We start from the raw sequence: 24,203 nt of genomic DNA on the forward strand, positions 1-24,203 counted from the left end.
CTTGTGTGTTTTTTGCTTAAATATTACACCTGTTGGGCACATAAAATGCCCTGGAAAATTGTGCCTTGAAAAGAGTGGGAACCCTGAATACATTCTCAACTTCAATGCGTTTTTTTTGCAACTCTTACACTGACCAACTGACCATTTGCCTTATGCTTTCGTGCAAATTGCAGGGTGAATCTTTCAAAATCAGCACAAACAAAATAATATGGTGGTATTTATGGTCCTAAAATTAGGCTTCATTTTCATTGTTTTTTTGTTCGTTTTTGTTTTTCATTATTCTCAGTGGTGACAGTGACTTTGTAACTGTAATCCCCAATGACATTTTCAGAAACTAGAAGAGAAGCAGGCTGAGATCGAAGAGTTGCACTCTCTGGTCGAACGTCTTCGTTGCGATCAGGAACGTTTGCGCCATGCCAAGGAAGAAGAGGCAGAGCAGCTCCACGAGGTCATCAACAAGCTTCAAGAAGAGCTAAGCCAGCTTGACCCTAACCATCATGAGGTCAGTGACCCCAACACTGACAGTCCCGAGTCCTCTGACTTCCACTGGTCCCCTCGACCTTGCCAGCAGAGGGCACCAAAGGAGAGCCTGTGTCAGGAGCTCAACAGCCACACCCTGCAGTCGGCTCGCGCTCGTTTACAGGAGTTACAGATTGAGCTGGAACATGCTTCCGGAGAGAGGGAAGCTCTTCAGAGACTGCTGCTCTCCCAGGAGGAACAGTATGGGAGTCAAGTGGAGGCACTTGGCCAGAGTCTGGGAGAGGAAAGAGGGAAGGTGGCCATGTTGGAACAGGAGGTAGAGGAGATCAAACTCCAGCTAGAGGAGAAACGATCAGAGGCCGAGAGATTGACTGACTATGTGGAAGAGTTGGAAAACAAAGAGCGGACTCACCAGTCCAACCTGAGAAAATCAGAGCTCCAGTTGAGAAGGGCAGAGGAGAGGAGAGAGAAGGCTCAGCAGGAGCTTGACGGGCTGCAGGAGGAGATGCAAAGGCAAAGATTGGAGAATGAGCAGCTGGAAAGTCAGCTCTCTGAGCTACAGCACAAAGAGGAGGAGGATCAGAATGAGCTTGCTGCTTTGCGGTCCAAACTGAAAGAACTTGAGGAGCATGTCCAAGCAGGTAGAGCTAACATCATTGCCTTGGAGACCGGGAAAACAAAACTGTCCATGGAGAGAGAAGCTCTGAAAAAACGTGAGAGATGTCTCCTAGAGGAAATAGAGTGCTTGAAACAGGAAGTGACATCAAAGACAAACTACATAAAAGAACTACATGAGCAGCAGGAGGAGACAGTGGCAAAGCAAGGGGAAGCCCAGAAAGAAGTACTGGTGAGATACTTAAACTTGATTATACAATATTCGTAAATAACTTCTTACTGTAGTGTTTGCACATTTTAAAAAGACGTTAATCCTTGATTACACCTATGATACACTTATGGGTTAGGAATCAAGAATCTGTTCCCTGTTCTAATTTTGTTTTTCTTTCCAAATTATAAACCAAATTATTTTCATGATTTGTGTGCTTGCAGTCTGAATCCTGTGCTCCCAGACTATCCCTCTCATAATACAATATCAATAAATGCACACATTCTATTGCATTGTCCTCACAGCTGGTTATACGCAACAACAAACATATCTCGCATCTAGTGTAGTCTGTACACTAAATGAATAAATTTTACAAGCAATTCTTTTGAATGGTAAAAAAGTCTCACATGGTTTTCATTTATTTCTGCTGTGCTGTATTGCTCAAGAATACCAAAGTAAACAAACCATAACTGATATGGACTTTTTGCTATGTCATGATGTAATCAGTCAGTTTTTTGGGAAGTCGCCTCATATTTTCAAGCTTTTCAGTGTCAATTCAATTAGTTACAGATCTACCACATTATGTGTGCAGTCTGAGTAAAGCCTTAAATGACAGCAGAAAAACAAGGAGGTACAAGAACAGGCGGATTTAACCCAACCCTCTCTACTGTCTGCTGATCTGGCTCACCAGATGAGAATTTGCCCAGGAAGTACATTTGCAGAAAGAGGAAACTTCAGTCTGAAGTCTTTAAAACTGTGTACCTTAAAAGCTTGATTTAGATTTTGCTTTGGTTCGTCATGTGATAAAATAGAGAACTTAATGCACTCTTTGTTTATATTTGATGCATTTGAGTAAGTTGTAGAGGTAATTTAACAAATGTATTTGTCTCTTCTGCCTTTCCTTTTTTTTTAGAAATGAGTGTACTTCTATTGTAATTGAAAAAACGAATGCTTTTTCCTTTCAAATTTGGACGTTTTTCTTTGTTTCATGTTCACCAACTTTGGAATCATTTACAAGTTATGTCATGCCTTTTCTAGAGGCTTGCTTTATGTATTAGCTTTAATCTGTTCTTTACCCCCATTTTATCCAAGCATGACCTGAGCTAAAAATATATTGATTTCGTAACCACTGATGTAATGAAATAAGTTTGGTGTTTTTGTGAGTGTGTATGTGTTCCACATTTAGGTATGCTGACTGTTTTTGTTTATGTGTGCAGACATGTGCTGAAGAGACCCTTGCAAAGGCAGAGATTGCTCTGCGTGAGAGAGAACAGCAGCTGATCCACCTGAAAGTGGAGCATGATGCTCTAAAGGCGGAGCTAGCTGCAGTTAAGGAGGGGCTTAGTACCAGCACAGAGAGAGCAGAGAAGCTACAGGAAGAGGGACAGGTATGTGTGTAATAGTTTTTCTGCTTAATGCACTTATTGGAATTAAGCTGAATTATTATTATTTTTATTAATATAATTATTATTTTATAATTATGTTTAGGCTTAACCCATTTGACCAAGTCAGTCTGAATAATTTGGATGGCTCACTTACAGACTGGAACAACCACTAACATATTCTTCAGAAAATGTAAAAACTTGGTTTGCTCTTGTCCTTTCATCATCAGACTAAAGATCGTGCATTGGCTGATCTGGAGGTCCATAACCAGCATCTGAAGGTGGAGCTACGAAGTCTGCAGGATGACCTGACCGTGCAGGAGGAGGAGTTGGCCTACCAGCAGAGGGAGCTAGAACAGCTTAGACAGCGCTGCAGCCTGCAAGACCACAATCCTAAACACAACCACCGTTTCCTGGAAGGCCTGTCCCGTGACCCATCCTTGTCTGCCTCCCTCTCTTCCCCAGAGGTGTTGCGGAGACTGGACTGCAGTGAAGAGCACCCCTCTCGCCTGCATGTATCTCACCTCTCAGAGCTCACCGCACTACACAACACAAGCCTGGAGCTTCGAAGCAAGCCCTCACCCATGGAGTGGGACAGAGAGAGACCGCAAGCCAGACAAACATTCATTCTTACTACAGAGATTGACCCACCCAGCACACACTCTCCATCACCATGCTCGCTCACGGTGTCTGAACACCTCTCTGTGCTTGACTCGCTAGATGCAGATAAGGTCAGCACAACTGCAACTGTGTTAATGGAATAGTTTACCCAAAAACCCTCATGCCATCCACTATGTGTATTACTTTTTTCTGCTGAACACAAACGAAGATTCTGTAGGTCTGTTCAATGCAAGTCAACAGGGTCCAGAACTTTGAAGATCAAAAAGCATATAATGGCAGTTAAAAACATTTCTTCAGAAGCTATATGATAGGTGTGAGTGAAAAACAGATCAATTTTATAAGTCTTTTTTTTTTTTTTACTCCTCTGTAGACATGGATTACTATGTATGGACCTACAGAGCTAAGATATTCTAAAAATCTTCGTTTGGGTTACGCAGAAGAAAGTCATACACAAATGGGATGGCATGAGTGTGAGTAAATGATGAGAGAATTTTCATTTTTAGGTGAACTATTCCTTTAATGAATGACTTTTCACACATGTACTAGGGATGTGCAAAACCACTTAGTTTGATAATCTACTAGTTGCCACCTTGTTTAAATTATTAGTCAACTTTTCATTTTTTAATGGAATAGCTCACCACAAAGCGAAAATTGTCACTGTGCTTACCCTAAAGTCACTTCAAACCCTTAAGTGGAAAACAAAAGGCCATATAAAGAAAGTGAATAGTAATTCTGGTTTGTCAAGCTCCAAAATGAACAAAAAACAAAACCACAGGTAAAGTAGTCAATATGGCTTGTTCACTATATTCTAACTTGTCTGAAGCCATACAATCATGTTGTGTTATAAACAGCCCATCAATAATTTAGCGCATGAAAACCCTCTCTGAAAAGTTGTCTCTAAATTCATCCCTTTTGAAGCACCACTGCTAAAAATATTAAAACAAGCAAACATTATTTTTATGTTTTAGGTTCTTTCATTAATATTATTGATAGACTGCAAACTAATGGTATAAAAGTTATAAAAATAGCTGTTGTGTTTTTAAGGTTGATGAATTGGAGAATCTGGATGTAACATTATCTCAGTCTCTGCTTGGCTCCACGTCTCCTGTATCTGTGCCGGAGTGGGTCAGCGATGGATACGGCAGCAGTGAGTCATGTGTTTGTGTCTGCATGCATTTGTCGAAGAGAGACTGCATCTGTGAAATTTAAATGGATTATTTACGTTACGGTAAATGTGTGTATGTTTATAGATGTGAGCTCCGGGTTGGATGCTTTGCTGAAGCTTGAGTTGGAGAATACCGAGCGTTTGGATGCTCATTTTGTAGAATATCTGCGCTGCAGAGGAATGTCACCTGCTGAAAACACAGACAGTGCTGCAGGCAGCATGCACGAAAGCCACGAGCGTCTCACACCTGAGTTACAGGTAAACGCAACAATGCTGCCTAGAACATCTAGATATGACAGATTACTGATTGGATGGATTTTCACTGTATATTTGTGCACCTTTCATGTATAGACCATGTTGAAGCGTGTATACCAGGAGAGCTGCAGAATTTTGTCTTTGTCCCATCGCCCCACCCCATCTGGTCAGTCCCGCCCAGATTCTGAGCCTGCCCCGCCTCCCTCCTGGCAGAGGGAGAGACGGGCCTTACAGGAGACCATCCTGTCACTCAGAGAACTGCTCTGCAGGATGGCTGACAGGGAACCCAGGGTGAGGATTGTCTGTGAATTGATCACCTAACCGATTTATAGTAGATCCTTAATTTTCAGAGACTCGCTTGTGAATTAATGGCTTAATATGTTGTTATATAATTGACTTGAAGGAGCACTCAGTATTGTTTTCTTTATTAAAATGGTTTTCTCAGTAAATATCACAAACGAAAAATTTACATGCTAGCAGGACCTTCAAATTAAACTCTTTGTGTCTGTGTGTTCGTGCACGAAGACTGAGAGTGAGGATGTGGACTGGAGGCGTGAGCTATTACAGGCAGTCCGCAGTGTGTTTGACAGCGAAAGGGAGTGGCTTCACTTGCAACTTCAGGCTCTTATGGCAGCCAGCACTCAGATAGACCACACCCCTTTGATGGACCAGCTGCAGAAACTGTTTCAGAAACAGGTATGGAGTAGCCCAGCATGTGGTACTGTTGCTAGAGTATGCCATGCTTGTTCATCCATGTCTATCTTCCCAAATCAAATACATTTCCAGTGCTTTTCGTTATCCAAATGCTTTCTCTTTTAGGAGGAGCAGCAGAGGAGGTCTTTGGAGCAGTTGTTCAGTGCAGACCATCACAGCCTATTGGCTGAGGTGCGCAGCTTGCATGAACAGTTGCATGCAAGCACCAAACAGAGCCAGGAACAGCTGCAGCAGCTGCAGGATTCTCTGCACACTGCAAAAGAACAAGGCACGCAAACACAACAACAGATGCATAGAGAAAGTAAGTTCTGCAGAACCTGCTGTTTAGTTCATTTCCTTGGTCTCTGCGACTTGATTGTGTAGTTTTTACAAGGGCAGATGTTGGTTACTCTGTCATTGTAAATTCTGATTTTAACTGTGTCTGGGAATATTTGTTTAGTTGAAGAGCTGGAGTTGCGGCTGCAGCAGGAACAGACAGTGTCTCATGATCTGCAGTCCTCTCTGGACGCAGAGAAGGCTCGGGGGGTGGAGCAGCTGAGACAGCTGGAGGTGGAGCTGAAGGTGGTTTCAGAGCTGAAGGCGGAGCTTGAGGATTCCAGACTGCAGCTACAGTCAGCTTGCAAAAATCAAGAGGAATTAAAGAGCCAGATTAACAAGCTCAGGTAAACCACACATGCACCAACATAAATTCTTGGCCGAAACGGAAAATTCTTATTTTAAACTAGACTTTGTTTGGAATAATAAAACTAATTTTTAAGGTGTGTGTAGATTTATGTATTATTAGGGCTGCAAATCGATTAAAATGTATCGAATTGGTATGACGGATTAATTAATTGCAATTAATCACATATTTAAATATTTGCTGAGAAAGCCCCAAAAATATCAATTTAATATATAATCATTAAATATTTATAAGTAGTTTTAAATGTAATATATATTATAAAAATAATATTTCAGATTATTAAAATCTGAAATGCATTACATTTATTGTGACAGATTAGTAAAGCAATGAGAAGACAATACAAAAAGTGTCTTCAGAAGGCAGTATATTGTTTATTTCCATTTCATCATTGGCCTACAGTTCACAGGAATCCATTTTGCTATTGAATTCGTCAATCTATGCAAGATAGATTTATTATGAAGGCTTGACTAAGGAAGTGCCAATGTGCACCTGCGTCAAATAGACACTTTTGGTGTGTGTCACTTTGGTTGTGCTGCATCATAAATGCAGATTTAATTTAAACGAAGTTTAAAATTTATTTTTAAAATTGCACTCCGTCGAGCTGTGTTTGTACAGATCTTGTGGCATCTTGTGCTGGAGTTTCACTTACTGCCCCCTGCTGAAAACAGGTGCTACATTAAGCTTGAATTGTATGAAGGTAAATCAGTAGCAAAACTCGAGAGCTTGCATATTTGGATTTGAGAACTTGTACAGTAAATATGTGTACTCATAAGTTGCAACTTACACTTACAGCACCGATGTGAAAACTTGTAAAATAAAAATTTGAAGTTGAATGTTGCAATCTGCACTCACAGACAATAATTCAAAGCTTGTGTTTTGAATTCACAATTGCAGACAAGTAGTCACTAGGGCTGGGTGATAGGACGATGTAATCGACGATGTCTTCCAAAGATCCTGATGCTGTCTGCGAACAGATGATGATCGACAATATCGGGAAAATGGCAAAACCATGGATCTGGGTTGCCAAATATATAAAAAAGTGGCCAGGGTGTGAAACTAGCACCCGCCACCCGCCAAATGCGACGAGGCTGAAACCACTTTGCATGTTCCTCGTTCAATTGTATTTTATGCACGGTTAATTTTGCTCATCTACCCGCAACAGTGACGCATGACAAGAAATGCTCTTAGTCACAAAGGCTATGTCCAGATTGCCACTAAAAATCAGATTTTTTGCATATCCAGATTGTATCCAGATGAGTTTTGATAGTCTGAACAGCAAAAAACCACATGAAATCTGATTTTTCCGAATCTGATTCAAACAACATTGGGAGGTGGTTTCAAATGCGATTTAAATCTGATTTTTTCAGATCCGGACGCTCTGGCTGCTCATATCGGATTTCAAATGGTCTTTTGCATCACTCTTAACGTGACTCACAACGATGACGTCAAAAATTTGTGACTGCAGCACGGAACATCACAATATTTACCAGTCTCCTGCTGAGTTTTCCTTTGTGCGACGGAGTAGTTCTGCACCACAACTGGACAGGGCGCTTATTTGGAACGCGAGATGATGCACTTCCATTTTTCTCGCATCCGTTTTTAAAGCATCGTCACGTGGGTACGCCTACGTTATGTCTGATTATGTTATGTGGTTATGTCTGAATGCGCAAATCTGATTTGATCACTTGCAATTAATTGTGCGGACAGTCTGCCTGAAAATATCTGATTTGAGAAAAACTCCGATTTGCCTGTAGTCTGAACATAGCCAAAGACAAGAAGTGAAGAAACGCACTTTATTATATTTTTAAGAACAGACAAAAGAAAAGCCGTCAATGCTTATGTCTGTTTAGCTGTTTGTTCAGAGGCATGCAGCATGAGCCTGTCTCGTGGAACAAGCGCATATAAAGTGTTTTCACTTTTTTTTTTTCTTTTTTTTTCTCCTCGTTTCATTCGTCTGAAAACTGTTTGCAAGAATAATGTCATCTATGAGAATGCTTTATCTCAGAGATTCGTTTATTTCCTCGCGGTTGGCATGCATTGCGGATTCAAATGGAGCCGTTGGAGACGGTGGATTTGGGGAGGTGGTTAAATACGATTTTTTTATCACTTTGTTGTTTTATTGCTTTTTTTCATGGTTAAAAGTGCAATTTGAATTTAGAAATGTCTTATGTTTTTTGTGTTTCAATAAATGAATTACATTTTTAAAGCAAAATCAATAAAGCAAAGAAAAATTAACTGACCCTCGGCAGGGGGGTTGACCATGTAATCGGATATCGCAATATTTAAGGCAATTATCTCAAAAATATTTTTTACATATCGCCCAGCCCTAGTCACAAATGTGTAAAATGACTTGCATAAATACAACTACAGACACAAACTTGTATTACACATTAACTTTTGTACTTTCATTCATTTTTGCAGTACAACCACAAATCGACACTTACAACCTCTCAAATCTGACTCTGCAACTTTAAATCTTCACGACTTGACTTCTGCAACTACTTTTGCAAAAAACCTGTAGCAAAACTCACTTGTGCAAGACCAGTGTTCAGCGGGGGAGGGGTGGGGGCAATGAAGTCGTTTAGTTGGTTGAAGCCTAGCCCTTGAAATAGGACATTTTTGTACACAATGAAGTCACGCCACAGTGCCAGCCTGCGCATTTTTGTTAGGGCAAAGCAGAGCCGGTGTTATGGATCAACTGGGGATGTGCGCGTGCATGTGAATAATTTCACTTGCCTTTTCAGCTAATTCGTTCAATGAGATTTGCCAAGGTGCAAAGAAAATACGTTTTGCACATTATAAAAACAATGCTGGTATCATTATTAACCCACTTTGTTTAATTGATGTCTGTTCTAATGATTTTGACACAGTTTAAGAGCGATTTTAACGGTTTCACAGGGTAACATCTGGTTTCCCATGTTAACGTGGGACATTGGTTTTAATTGAAACTGGCGATTACACTTGTCAGAGCAGTAAATCGCAAGTGGAATTATTTTATTTGTAACATTAAAGCATCATAGGCTGATATGTGTCAATAAAATACTTTAAATTGCTTTTATTTCTTTATAATGAATAATGACTTGAAAATCGACAAAGTGATGGATCAAATAGAGCTGGGACGCTGGTCCGGTGGTTAATCCTACTGGCAGTACATTAAGTGACCCTGGTTTAAATCCAGGTCAGACAGGATGCATTTGTAGCTTTGCTGCAGATTTTTATGTATTTTTAACAGATGTAATGAAAACAATTTTGTAAAACATGCATACAAAGACAAACAATTTATAAAATTGTTTTAAATAAATAAATCAAAATTGTAACTGAATCTGGCAGCCAGCAATTACAGTATAATCTACTGAATTTTCTGAGAATGCTTGAATTACTGAAAAAAAAAAAAAACTATATTTTCCCATACATAGTTAAGAGGCTTTTTAAAATTGTCAAACCAATTTAAGATTGAAAGTCATAGTGACTTTCGACTTTTTTCCTAAGCAACCAAACTGGCCCAGTTGCTAGGGAGGGTAGAGTCACATGGGGTAACCTCCTCATCACTGGCAAATTCTCAGGGTCAGCAAAGCCTTCTCTGCTGGCCTAACATTCCAAATAAATACATATTTTTCATCCTTTCATTCTCAATCACCTTTTTGCCTATGTATTTTTAATCGCTTTCCACTCTTAACTAATCTACAAACAAATAGAGAAAAATGAAAAGTTTATCCAGTCGGAATTTATTCCTTGATGCTTACAAGCGAAGCGTGACAACTGTTTCACAAATCGCCTGCCCGAAGCAGTGTGTGAGTTTGAGCTCCACCCCCTCAGGCCTTCAGAATTTCTTCAGGATCCCTCACAGTGCAAATGAATGGGCAACTAAAGTCAGATTGTCAGATTCATCAGCCAATCAGATTGATTTATTTGTTCTTGGTGGGTGTGGTCTTTAGGCTATGTCCCAGTCGAGGCCTTCTAGCAGGCCTTGAGTGACGCAATCACGCTTTAAGTGATGTATGTAATTTAAGAGCGAAAAGCGTAAGATTAAGCTGTCTGACGAGTCGGCTGTCATCACTGCTGGTATTGCCATTGTGAAAGCTCAGTCATGAATGGGTCTTCCAAATGGACAATGACCCCAAGCATACCTCCGAAGTTGTAGCAAAATGGCTTAAGGACAACAAAGTCAAGGTATTGGAGAGGCCATCACAAAGCCCTGACCTCAATCCAACAGAAAATGTGTGGGCAGAACTGAAAAAGCATGTGTGAGCAAGGAGGCCTACAAACCTGATTCAGTTACACCAGTTCTGTCTGGAGGAATGGCCCATATCCACCAACTTATTGTGAGAAGCTTGTGGAAGGCTACCCAAAATGTTTGACCCAAGTTAAACAATTTAAAGGCAATGCTACCAAATACTAACAAAGTTTATGTAAACATCTGACCCACTGGGAATGTGATGAAAGAAATAAAAGCTGAAATAAATAATTCTCTCTACTATTATTGTGACATTTCACATTCTTAAAATAGTGATCCTAACTGACCTAAGACAGGGAATGTTTTCTATGATTAAATGTCAGGAATTGTGAAAAACTGAGTTTAAATGTATTTGGCTAAGGTGTATGTAAACTTCTGACTTCAACTGTATGTGTGTATACCAATCAGCCACAACATTAAACCACCTGCCTAATATTGTGTAGGTCCCCTCGTGCCACGAAAACCGCACCAACCCATTCTCACCACATTTGTACAGAGCGGTTATCTGAGTTACCGTAGACTTTGTCAGTTCGAACCAGTCTGGCCATTCTCTATTGACCTCTCTCATCAACAAGGCATTTCCGGTCGGGGGCCTGGGTAGCTCAGTGGTAAAATACGCTGGCTACCACCCCTGGAGTTCGCTAGTTCGAATCCCAGGGCGTGCTGAGTGACTCCAGCCAGGTCTCCTAAGCAACCAAATTGGCCCGGTTGCTAGGGAGGGTAGAGTCACATGGGGTAACCTCCTCGTGGTCGCTATAATGTGGTTTGTTCTCGGTGGGGCACGTGGTTGCCGCGGTGGATTGGGTGAAGCTTCCACACGCGTTATGTCTCCGTGGCAACGCGCTCAACAAGCCACGTGATAAGATGCGCGGGTTGACTGTCTCAGACGCGTAGGCAACTGGGATTCGTCCTCCGCCACCCGGACTGAAGCGAATCACTATGTGACCACGAGGACTTAGAGCGCATTGGGAATTGGGCATTCCAAATTGGGAGAAAAAGGGGAAACCCCAAACCCCCCAAAAAAAAAAAAACACAAGGCATTTCCGTCCGATATGCAGTGTTGGGGGCCTCCAGGAACAGGGTTTGGAACCACTGCACTAAACAAAATCCCAGCCTCTGCACAAGCATGGGAAAATAATCTTTATTAGTGTGCTAATAACCAAAAGAGCAATCTCTTCATCATTTCTGGAGGAAATGCAAATACTAATTAAATTTGTAATCTCACTTGAATATTACCACAGTGTGCTTCCATAAACTTCAGTGAGTCATTTTGTGCTGTTGCACTCATTTTATTATTTGGTATTATGCTTTTCTTTTTTTTTTTTTATGTTGTCTTTAGGCTAAAGCTGGAAAATGTGGAGGCTGAACGTCAGGCCTGCTTACAGGCAGTGGGGAAAGAGCAGACTAGAGTGCAAGAACTGCAGGAGGAGCTTCATCAGCAGAGACTCAGCAATCAACAGACAATTGAGCAGAGCCACCACACACAGGAGGTGAAAAACCCGTTTAATGTAGTACTAGCCACAGTTTTCCTGACCAACCACTGGGTGGCGCCATGTTGCCTATTTTCAGTTTATGGTTAAAAAAGAAGCAATGTAAAAACTACCAAAACTGGGGGCCTTGGTAGCTCAGCGAGTATTGACGCTGACTACCACCCCTGGAGTCGCGAGTTCGAATCCAGGGTGTGCTGAGTGACTCCAGCCAGGTCTCCTAAGCAACTAAATTGGCCCGGTTGCTAGGGAGGGTAGAGTCACATGGGGTAACCTCCTCTTGGTCACGATTAGTTCTCGCTCTCAATGGGGCACGTGGTAAGTTGTGCGTGGATCGCGGAGTGTAACATGAGCCTCCGCATGTGGAGTCTCCGCGGTGTCATGCACGATGAGCCACGTGATAAGATAAGCGGATTGACTGTCTCAGATGCGGAGGCAACTGAGACTTGTCCTCCGCCACCCAGATTGAGGTGAGTAACCGCGCCACCACGAGGACCTACTAAGTAGTGGGAATTGGGCATTCCAAATTGGGAGAAAAGTATAAATGTAAAACAAAACAAAACACTGCCAAAACCAGTGGTCCAGATGGGAACAACAACCTTTTTAAGTGTTATTTGGAGTAAAAATGTGTTAAGGCCAGGGGCGGACTGGCCATAGGGAGAACCGGAAATTTTCCTGGTGGGCTGGCCTCAGAATGGTGCCGGACACCACACACCCCCAACTCAACACCTTTTGGGCAACTTCCACCCCATCCCTCCCCGCTTAACAACTTTTGGGCCGGTTTTTATTTCAAATCCAGGGCCGATTTCTCATCCCAGTCCGCCCCTGGTTCAGGCTCTGCTTGTGTAGTTGTTGGCTGTCATAATAATGCTAGGGAGAACACTAGAGAAAACAAAAACAGGCTTCTGTTATGAATTGTGGAACACTTCTGCATTCAGAAAAGCTAGATACAAGCTGCCCAAGGAGCCATAATCTGCACTTTTCTGTAGCAGTAATTTTTTTTAATTACCATTTCCATTCTCTCTGACCCTTAGAATTAAATGACTGTTTTCCAAAACTTTAAAGAATTCTATATGTCAATGACCCCTAATGATTGGCTAACGTACATATACTGGTATAGTTCACCTTGTTGTGGCCGGGTTACTGAATACTGAATAGATGTTAATGTAAAAAGTTTACATTAACATTAGCATGGTTGTGACATCATATTTGTGACACATTTTTCACAAATGGTCAAAATGGGGGAGGGAGCTTTGTGTTGTAAATGTTAGGAGAATATCTACAAACTCTTATTTCAAAATGTTCCCTTGAATTACACCATAAATTCTTGCATAAGTGGTTGTGTTTTTTTTTTTAGTATTTTTTTTATATATTTTTTTTTACAGTCATTGCGTCTGGCTTTGAACGAACAAGCATCTCATCTCAGTCAGCTTACCTCCACTTTGGACCAGGAGCATGTGACAGTCAGTAACCTGCGCTCTGAGCTCCAGATCGAGCAGTCTCGTTGCGAGGCCCTGCTGGCCCAGGAGCGCGAACGCACCGATCTCGCTAACTCTTGCCTGGAGGAGGAGCGCTCTCGAACGGCCGAACTCTCTGATTCGCTCTCCCGTCAAGCCCAGGAGCATGCACACCGCTTGGAGGAGGAAGCTCGCAGACAGGAAGCAGCCAGTGCCCATGACAGGAAGTTCATTCAGGACCTACGGATGCAGCTAGAGCAGGAGAGGCGGCAGGGGGAGGATCTGGCAGTCATGTTGGAACGTCTGCAAGGGCAAGTGCTGGAAGGGAAGCGCAGGCATGCGCAGGAGGCAGAGCAGGAGGCACGCAAGGAGCAGGAGGAAGTGAGGCGGCTCCGTACTGCTCTGGAGGGCCTGCAGGGTCAGAAGATGGAGGTTGGGCGCACCCTAGAGGCTGAGAGAGAGAGAGCCACTCAGTTACAAGCAGAGTTGGATGGGATGAAGGAAAAGATGAAAGCAGTGAAGGAGAAGGAGAAACTGAGGGAGGAGCAGATAGAGAGACAGAGGAGGCAGGAGAAACAAGAGCAGATGGAAAAGGAGCGACGCCACGAACGCACCAACGAAAAAGTGGTAAGACAAAAAAATGTATGTTTCTTTAACCCTTTAAGCTTGAATGGGCGGTACCGTGAGAAAAACAAATAATCATCAGTCAGTCTTGACCATCACTAAATAGGTATCATTTGAAAGCCTAGAAGCTCTACTTTCCAATGCATGCAGTCATTATTACCAAAACTGAACTTGTGCTTTGAAATTTGCAGAAAAATCAGAAGTGTTCCATTTTGATAATTTATATATATAAAACAAATTGCACTGTACATGTTTTTACAATCAGTAAAAACATCCTCAAATAGCCATGTGTCATACATTGTTGGAAAGCTCTCGAAGAGTAGAATACAACCAATATGTTTTATTCACAGACAAAATATAGTAAGCAATAGCCAAGTATTTGTCTTTGACAATTATGTTGGTGTTGCCGCGTTTTCGCTTATAACTTCACGAAAAATAAAACTAATATCACATACTATTACTTAGAGGAGGTGATTATCTTTCAAATGAGCTCACACACAACATAATTGGATGAATAGAGCATTAGATAATCCTACATGAGCATCCAGAGCACAAGGTTTGGGGTTGTAATTTTTTTTTTAATTTTATGTCTGTCCACAGTTGGAGCTTGAGTTGTTGCGTCAAAGGGATCAGCAAAGATTGAAGCAGCTGCAGCAGACGCTAGCTCACCTGGAGCAGGAAGAGAAACGGCTCACATCAGAACGCCTGCAGAGAGACACACACACAAATGGCTTAAACTTAGCCCAGAACACACTCACAAACCATTCACAGGTAACATGAACACATGTAGGGCAATAATAAATCAAGTCAAATTTAAAATGGAATTACTTTTTCTGCCTCTGAAACTACTTTCCTGATGTTAGTAATGTCATGTTGCCAGGAAAAAAATATTAGAGTTTGTTAACCCAAAAATTATACTCCTGCCCCCAACTCACGCCATTGGTTGAGTCAATGTTATTGTGTCGGTATGGACAGGTCGCTCAAAGCACAAATTTTTATAGCCCCACAGAGACACAGTGTTTATAGAAAATAAACCTTCAAATGGCTTACTTACAGTTGTCTGCATATTAATCTGGGTTAAGAGAAAGTATTTTAACTAGTGCTGTCAGTCGATTAAAAATTAATCACATAATTATTTTTGTAGTTAATTACGATTAATCACAGATTTTGAAAATGCTGTAATTTGACACCATTTATTTTCCTGTCAAAATGCAGTTATTTCCATCTTGGGAAAGAAAACAAAACAATATGTAACAATACAATGCTTTTTTTTTTTTTTTTTTTTTTTTTTTTTCAAACAAAGCCTTCCACAGTATAAAGATAGAAATGCACTAAAATAGCACCAATTCAAGTAACATTAAACGTTTCCCAGAGTCTAAGTGGGAGTTTGACTAATGGAAAGAACTAGTCTCCCCATAGGTTGCACATTCATTACAATGGGCATTAAATCCCTTAAACTCTCATTCTCCACAATATTAATTTGCTGGTAGACTATGGCTATCCGCTTTGTTACAGCAGTCGTGAAGCTGCGTTCATAATTTGCATCAGAGCGTCAATGCCAGCGTCAAATGTTGCTTTGAACTCCGCTTTCAAAAAAGAACAAAAAAATTCGCATTCTGCGTTTTGGTGATAGTGAAGACTTGGTGTGGTTCTGTAGTAACTAAAATGTGCCTTAAATATGTCCCATTTGGGTTTGTTTTGTACCTTAATTAGCGCTAAGAGGTAATTTCTCCATTTTATCACTGACAGGGAAGCGCTGTTGTGTGTTTGTGGTGTGTGCGTCAGTGTAATGACTCCAGGCGGACACATTACAAAGGTTCCGCCCTCCCAACAAGTGTTTAGACTGGTATATGCTGTATTAACAGTAAATGCCTTAATCATGGATAAGAAAAATTTATACGGTAAACTTTTTTTTAATTGGTTGCATGCGTTAAAGCATTAATTCTGACAGCTCTCATTTTAACACAGAAAAAGGTACACACTTCAGCTTTAAATTCATCATATACTCATTACCCTCATGTTGGTCCAAACCGGTATGACTGACTGACTTCTGTGTAACACAAAATTAGAAATAAAATTTTTTTTTAACATTGCTGCTTTCATTTTATGAAAAAAAAAAAAAAAAGAAAAAGTGCCGTGAAGAGGGGCTGTCAAGCTGCTCCAAAAAGAACACAAAAGCACAATACAACTCATGTGCTTTATTAAAGTCTTCTAAAGGCATACAATAGCTTTGTGTGATGAATAGCCAGAAATGTACATCGTTATTCTGCATTTCTTATCCTTGACTAAAAGTCTGTTGCTCAGCGATTTGCTATGATTAATCATGTTTTATTGTGTCTAAATTGTATGTTTTTTTTTTACTACTTATAGAATTTATTTTTTTATTGTATAAAACAGAATGGGTGTGATTACCTGTGGCCTCGTGCCTATGGCAGAATTATAGCCCTGCAGATATTTGGTGCAGCAGCACTCCTACTTATTTGATCCTGTGTTCCTTAGGACTCTACCTCATCCACTCCTTTTGTAATGGAACGATTGCTGAAGGAGAACTCCCAGTTCTCTGAGTGTCTTGCTGCTCTGAGTGAAGAGAAAATCTCTCTCAAACACACTATATCTTGTCTAGAGAGAGAACTGCACAGCTTCAAATGCCAGGAGCAGGTAATAATCCATATTTTGCTTGCTTGTCTGATCTGAAAATTGTAATTTTGTACTGAATTTGTACAAAGTAGTGATGGACACAAGTATTCAGAAGTGACAGCGGCTGTCGATTAAAAACAATAGAAGTGTAACTTGGTAACAAGACAAAATAGAACTTAATTTTTTTTATTCTATAATTGGATATGGTGAAACAGTAAGCCATTGCACGCACATCCAATGGCAAAAGTGTTCAGTGTGGTGCTTGACCAAAAAGAGGAAAATGGCTTCAAAAGAAAGCACACCATAGCAAACCATAGCAAAAATATAAATTTTATATATTCCCACCTTGGTGACGTTTCGAGCCCACCCAGCTCTTCATCAGACCATGACCATAATTGGTTATGGTGGCATTTTGGTTGGTAACTTGCAGTCTGATGAGAGCTGGGACAGCAGTTGTACAACACTGTACACTTACATTTTATCTCTCTCTCTCTCTCTTGCTCAGGTAAAGTCTCCTGCTCTTACAGAGCAGTGCGTGTTATCGGAGAAATTGGCCTGGCAGAAAGAAAAAGCAGCTCTTCAGGCTGCATTACGAAAGGCAGAGGCTGATCTCTCAAAGGTCACAACTAGCAATGAAAACAGACCCAACTCCGACCTCTCAAACAACAAGGTAAAGGCCTTTTATAGAGTTTCACAGTGTAAAACTCATGCCTTTCTTTTGTGTCTCAATCATTCGTGTTTTTTCCATTGGTTTAGCTAATAAACTCTGACTTGTTGAGGGCATTTCAGAGTAAGTATGTGTGTATTTTAACAGCATTTCTCCATCCTGCTCCCTGTAGGTGCAGCGGCTCTATGAGAGATACCTGCGAGCGGAGAGTTACAGAAAGTCACTGGTGTATCAGAAGCGCTATCTGCTTTTGCTGCTGGGAGGCTTCCGGGAGTGCGAGCAGGCTACCCTTGCGCTTATAGCTCGTATGGGCGCACAGCCAACTTTGAGCCTAACACAAGTCTCCAGACCCCTAAATCGCTTCAGAACATCCGTCAGAGTAGTTATTGCTATCTCAAGGTAGGGAAAATGGCTATACAGCACATTTAGTATGTGTCCTGGGGTTTAAACATTCAGTTTGTTGACTTAATTAAATCACAGACATACGTGTGTGGTCTGAGAGACTAAGAAAAGAATGTATTGATGGTTGGTTGATTTTAGTAGTTGATGTATCAAACTTAATGATTCTTGACTAATATGCTGTTAAATACACTATTTAAAAGCAAATGAAAAAAATAGCATGTGGCCTTTTAAGTTTTTCAATAATTCAAGTACACTGTTATAATAATTATAAAAAAAATATATAAAATAAAGAAATGAAGTGCAAGCAATTGAACAAAATTGTCAAAAATGAATATTAAAGGAATATTTCAGGTTCAGTAAAAGTTAAGCTCAATCTTCAGCATTTGTGGCATAATGTTGATTACCACCAAAAAATATAAAAAGAAATCTGAGTTCCAGTGAGGCACTTCACAGTGAAGTGAATGGTGGCCAGTCCATAAACGTTAAAATACTCAGTTTCAAAAGTACAGCCACAAGACCTAAACAATGTGCGTGTTAACATGATTTTAGTGTTATAAAATCGCTTACTAACCTTAACTGTGTAAAGTTATAGCCAATTTTACAACTTCATTGCTATGACAATGTAATGTCAACTAACTCTAAAACAACTGTAATTCTACTGTTAAAACTCATGTATTTGAGCTGTTATTTAAATCGTTTTTTTATGTAATTGTTTTTATAAAATTATAAGCTTCACATTTCTGCCTTTTTAAACCCTCCAAACATTGATCCCATTCTCTTCCATTGTAAGTTCCTCAATCTAACCTCAATTTTTGCCTTTTTTTTTTTTTTTTAAAGAAAAGGTGGGGCCAAGTCAAAATGTTTTTTTGTGGTAATCAACATGCCACAAATGCTGTCGATTGAGCATAACTTGTATTGAACCCGGAATATTCCTTTTAAAAACATAATAGACAGAGACAGGTCTGTGCATTTACTATGCATGGCTAATGGTCTGTAGGTCTGATATTTTGATAGTTGTTTACATTTTACATTTACATACATAACTGACTGTTTGCATATAAAATCTCGCCAAAATGAGCATTTTGACCACCAAGTGCTTGTCTGTCAGACTCAGTATCGATACTCCATATTACTAAATTTGTAGAAAGACTGATATCATAACATTTTTCGTCTTAGTGTCGACTTAGTACTGGGAGTTTTATACATCCCTATATGGTTATTTATTTTTTCTGTCCTTTTCATAGACTGAAGTTCCTCACCAGGAAATGGCAAAGAGCTACAAGGAAAATCTCAGTAGGGAGTGCCATAGTTAACGTGCATGGAACAAGACAAGGCACTGGTCAGTCTCTCAATCACTTGTCCAACAGCATCATGTTTCATTTATTTGGTTGGTGTTCTTGTAGGAAACACATTTGGCAGCCCTTTAAAATTCTCTTCTGCTGGTGTTTTAAGTTGTTTTGTTGATTAGTCGAAATTCATGCCGCCTTTGCTTCTCTCTCAGTTCCTGTTTTGAGGACTGACGTGCTAAAGCCACAGCAGACCGGCGCTGCGTTGGACTCCCCACCCACCCGTGATCATGCTTTCACCCAAAGGGGCGTGGTCTCGCCTCTGGTGCCACCTATCAAATCCCCCTTTAGACTACACAATAGGTGAAATGTTTATGGTTTAATCATAACACTGGTGAACAACCAAACACGTTTCTTTCTATAAAAGGTGTATTCAACTGTGTTCTAGATTGTTTTCTCCCCACTTGGCACCATAAGTGACTGTTTTCATTTCAAATATCAGTTTCAATTCAGCTTTTTTTTATACCCTTCTTCCATCCAAGAATGTACCCAAGTCCTGTGCTAGGACCAGCAGACCGCTCCTGCAGCTCTTCCCAAGATCAGGAACGCTCCCTCACAGAGTATATTCAACACCTGGAGACCGTCCAGCAGCGTCTGGGAGCTGGTCGCCCAGGTAAGGCGAGGCCAAAAGAAATTCAGCTCTCATCTTTTACACCAGTACTTCCAATCTTAGTTGCCTTAAGAAAATGAGAAGAGGCTAATGACTGAATTGTGTAGTCTAGCAATGAGAGCTATACATTCACAGCACTTAAAAGAATGTTTCAGGTTCAATACAAGTTGAGCTCTATCCACAGCATCTGTGGCAAATGTTGATTACCTCAGAAAATGTTTACTCTCCCTTTTAACTGTTTACTTGTCCCTGACTTAACCTTGTCTGTGTAAAATAATATGTGTAAGATGTCTTTCAACTTTAATGTCATGACCATATAAAGCCAGTTAAACGGCTAACTTGTGCATGATCTGCATAAGGATACGAGATAAGGAGCCGTTTACATGGAGCAAACTCTGCGCACAGATCACGTATTTCAAGATGTTTGTCCACCTAGAAAAAAGTTCCTTTGTCAAAAATGTTGATTTAGACAACTTTTCAATGAAAAATAATAAGTGGGTTTGTTACTGAATAATTCATGCAAGTGCTTTAACCAAAATATGAGCTTAACACTTCTGCTTAAAAAAAAAAAAAAAAAACTCCACAATGTGGGTTTCTTTCATTTGTTTCAGTTATTTCCGTTTTATTAAATGAGGGACACTTCAAAGTTATTTTATGTGGTAAACGATATTATGCCACAAATTATGTTGATATAGTTTGTTTTATTGAACTGAAAACATTTCTTTTAAAAGAAACAACCTGAGCACCACATTGAGGATTACAACCTGCACTGATCTCTCTACTGGACAACTGAAGCACATCACTATATAATCACTCATATGTATGGTGTCCTTGGTTTCAACTAGTTCACATTTTCACAGTAGACGTTTAATAATGCACACTGCTGTTCTAGGGAGTCTGTCTGTGTAATCATTCACCAGTTCTTCAGTACGTGAATACATTTGATGTGAATTCCACTAAAGAAACCAAAAAAATTCAAATAATTTTCAAATAATGAATCACAGATTTCTGTGATTAATCACGATTAATCATGGTACATGGTACATTTAAATTCATTCATAAATATATTTACTTTGTCTTAAAGAACTTACAAGTATAGTCATTTTTTTAAAATTGTTTAGATATGTAAAATTAAAAGGTTTCTTTTTTGTTTTTTTTTTTCAAATAGTTAATATGACACATTTTTACAGGTATAAATCTTTAATAAAATTATATGCTTGCATGCCATAAAATCAGTGGGCATGCTGTAATTAAAAGTTTGGCAAAATATTCTGCTGTTTTCCAGTGGACTTTTTTAATAATTGGATCAAATAGGCAGAATGTTTATAACTAGCTTTATTGGCAAGAGAAACGTAAGTGTTCATTGCATTATTAAACACTTTACATACAGATACAAACCAAACTGAAATTTGGTCACCTAAAGGTCTGATGGTAGACACTAGATAATGAAAATACAATGTCTTAGCCATGCATAATGTTTTCGGGATTGAATATCTGGCAACCACACTGGAATGTATGCAGTCACGTATTTAAACACGCATTACATTAGAGCGCACAATGCATTGTTTCCCTTGATTGTTATTTTTGTTTAAACACATTTATTTAACAAATACGGATTACAAAAATCTAAAATTGACAACCAAAATCAAAGGAGTAAAAGAATTGAAAGCACCCCAAAAATAAGTGTCAGTAGAAAATACAAAGAATAAATAGGTGTCCAACTCCACACCTAATTTAAAGAGGTCAAGGTAGTTTTAAGTTTATGAAATTTGATGATGGATATCTAGTTAGATGTTAGTAGTGGAGATGTAGCAGTTCAGGTAAGAAGATAATGACGTGTCACACATAATTCTTCCAATTGTGCCTTGCCTTTATAAATATGTATTCTAAAAGTATTCCATTCTGAATACGTTCATTTTTTTATGAGATGTATCAGAATACATTACTGAATGCATTAAAGAGAGAGTATTTATAAACAGCCCACAATACTCACAGTAAGCGTTGGGCAGATTACTTAAGAGTAAGCATTTCCGGTGATGCAAAGAGAGGCGATAGCTTGCCCGTATCTCTCCCACAGCTGGCTCACTGCTTGCGGGTGAAGTCTCCATTCTCTATGCAGTAAATCTGCTCCTGTGTTTATGACTGGGACATACATCACGCATAATAAGCGCACACTGCTCAGTTTCTGTGCTAGGATGTGCAGTTGAGTCGCACGTGTACCTCCTTGAAAATGTATATATGCCAATTTTAGCCTCAGGAAGTGGAAAAAAATGAATACACTAATAATTGCATTAACTTTTTACTCTTTAAATAGTCAACTATTAATTGTAGAAATTAACGTGTTAAATTTCCAAGCCCTAAAAAACACATTTGTTTTAATTTGCTTTCTAACACTAAATGAAATCCAACAACTTTAGACATTTTATCTGTAACTGATTACACAAGACTGTTAGTCTCTTTGGGCTACGAGGATCCCTATTAACACTGGGGGAATGGTGACAGGATCCAAAACGTTCTATGATGTCTGACCTTACCGTCTTACAGTCCCCAGAGAGAACAGGAGGCATAGCCTACCTGATACGATGAGCTATCAGCAGAAGTGGTTTCTAGAAAATAGAACCTGGCTGTATTTGAGTTGTTTGGCACCAGTTTACACCTGACCTTTAGGTGAGTGATGGTCTGGCCTCATTTCCATATTAACCAGTCACAAAGGAATTCAAAAAGGACTTCACCATCTTGTGTGATCAGTCACATTCGGTTTGGTCTTGTTTCACACAGGTGTGATTTGTGTATGTGCACACACCAGCATGCATGTCCGTCTGCATAAATGCAGCCTTGTGCCTGTGCGTGCTGATCTAGTTTCTAATTTCATGTTATGTTTTCTAGGTGCATCATCCATGCTCTCTTATGCCAGAAAATCTGACCGATGAATGAAGAAATCATATAACCAGTGCCAGTCTGTTCAATTATTAGATTTTTTTACCTTTTTATAATTATTTTTTTTTACATGTGTCTTTATCATATCAGTTTAAATAACTGAAACGATAACATTCATATCCAAAATGTTTTTGTCCCCCCCCCCCCCCCACACACATTTGTATGCATTTTTAATTTTTGTATGGTCTGAAAATGTTCATGGTTTACTTTTTTTGTTTTTATACACAGAAGGTCATCCTAGTAAGCATTTATAAAGATAATTGCACTTGAATTTGTGATTTAATAGATGTCACTGTTTAATGCACATGGTTGGACACGTTTTGTAAAATGTGTTATATTTTTTTTAATATTGTTTTTATGGACTGTTTCTATCAAATTTAATAAATATTTTAATCTAGACTTGAATTATTTGTGGTGTATGTCATCTAAGAAGAATGGCTCAAATTATTGTTATTATTATTATTATTTATTATTATTTTACCTTGCACAGTAATTTTGCAAGATATGCATTAGGATCTATGATTTAGCACTAGGTTCTTTGTGCACAAAGTGAGTCTTGGCAATTTGAGATTAAGATTCTGTTCACCTTGTTGCATGTCATTTTCTTAAGTTATCTTGAAAGTGCCTTATTGATGCACTGAGACTAGACTCCAAGACAAAATACTATGAGAGTGAATACGATAAAACTGTCTAGAGCATGTCTGGGTCATATTTCACCCCAAAATAAAAATTTAAAAAACATATTTTGGCATTTTAATGAAGACTATTTGTGTTATTCGTTATTGTTTATTTTGTTAATGTTAATTTAGCACTATCCCATTACTGTATAAAAAAAATATCGTATTCTCATTATACTTAATTACATATATATAAAAATATATGTTTTGTTTTTCTTTTGAAATTTGACCCTTGGTGGGATTTACCCGAAGTCACCCAGGCAAGAGGTAGGTTACATGCCAGCCCATTAATTCGGTTGTGTCTAGAAGGTAACTCCCCAGTTACCTAAAGTCTCGCGAGAGCCGCGTTTAATGTTCATGCACTAGGCTTGTTTGAGATGCCATAGAAAGTAGATTGCCGCAGTTAAATAAATGCTCTCAAGTTGGACAGATCTCACTTCTCATAGTGGATAAGCCGGTACGAGATCAAAGGCAGTTATCGCGGGATTAACGTTCATTCACTGTTGCTGATAAAGTGGATATAATTAAAAAATATACAGGTGCATCACAGTAAATTAGAATGTCGTGGAAAAGTTCATTTATTTCAGTAATTCAACTCAAATTGTGAAACTCGTGTATTAAATAAATTCAATGCACACAGACTGAAGTAGTTTGTCTTTGGTTCTTTTAATTGTGATGATTTTGGCTCACATTTAACAAAAACCCACCAATTCACTATCTCAAAAAATTAGAATATTTTGACATGCCAATCAGCTAATCAACTCAAAACACCTGCAAAGGTTTCCTGAGCCTTCAAAATGGTCTCTCAGTTTGGTTCACTAGGCTACACAATCATGGGGAAGACTGCTGATCTGACAGTTGTCCAGAAGACAATCATTGATCATAAGGAGGGTAAGCCACAAACATTCATTGCCAAAGAAGCTGGCTGTTCACAGAGTGCTGTATCCAAGCATGTTAACAGAAAGTTGAGTGGAAGGAAAAAGTGTTGAAGAAAAAGATGCAC

The 24,203-nt window shown here is 39.5% G+C and overlaps 1 protein-coding gene across 6 annotated transcripts in view; it reads left to right on the plus strand.

Moving 5' to 3' along the window:
• Positions 1-22,928, plus strand: part of pcnt (pericentrin) — an 86,852-nt gene extending 63,924 nt beyond the window's left edge. For all 6 annotated transcript variants that reach the window (XM_051707021.1, XM_051707022.1, XM_051707023.1 and 3 more), the window contains 19 exons: positions 332-1,327; positions 2,521-2,691; positions 2,916-3,416; positions 4,351-4,453; positions 4,557-4,729; positions 4,823-5,017; positions 5,252-5,422; positions 5,546-5,741; positions 5,880-6,102; positions 11,696-11,846; positions 13,229-13,927; positions 14,525-14,695; positions 16,424-16,582; positions 17,067-17,231; positions 17,401-17,627; positions 18,875-18,969; positions 19,132-19,279; positions 19,459-19,589; positions 22,473-22,928. In XM_051707021.1, the coding sequence (XP_051562981.1) occupies positions 332-1,327; positions 2,521-2,691; positions 2,916-3,416; positions 4,351-4,453; positions 4,557-4,729; positions 4,823-5,017; positions 5,252-5,422; positions 5,546-5,741; positions 5,880-6,102; positions 11,696-11,846; positions 13,229-13,927; positions 14,525-14,695; positions 16,424-16,582; positions 17,067-17,231; positions 17,401-17,627; positions 18,875-18,969; positions 19,132-19,279; positions 19,459-19,589; positions 22,473-22,516 (4,719 nt within the window). In that variant the 3' untranslated portion in view covers positions 22,517-22,928. The remainder of the gene's footprint in view (positions 1-331; positions 1,328-2,520; positions 2,692-2,915; positions 3,417-4,350; positions 4,454-4,556; positions 4,730-4,822; positions 5,018-5,251; positions 5,423-5,545; positions 5,742-5,879; positions 6,103-11,695; positions 11,847-13,228; positions 13,928-14,524; positions 14,696-16,423; positions 16,583-17,066; positions 17,232-17,400; positions 17,628-18,874; positions 18,970-19,131; positions 19,280-19,458; positions 19,590-22,472) is intronic.
• The last annotated feature ends 1,275 nt before the right edge of the window (positions 22,929-24,203 follow it).

Source organism: Myxocyprinus asiaticus, chromosome 9 (assembly GCF_019703515.2).
Source record: "Myxocyprinus asiaticus isolate MX2 ecotype Aquarium Trade chromosome 9, UBuf_Myxa_2, whole genome shotgun sequence".
NCBI classification, from domain to species: Eukaryota; Metazoa; Chordata; class Actinopteri; order Cypriniformes; family Catostomidae; genus Myxocyprinus; species Myxocyprinus asiaticus.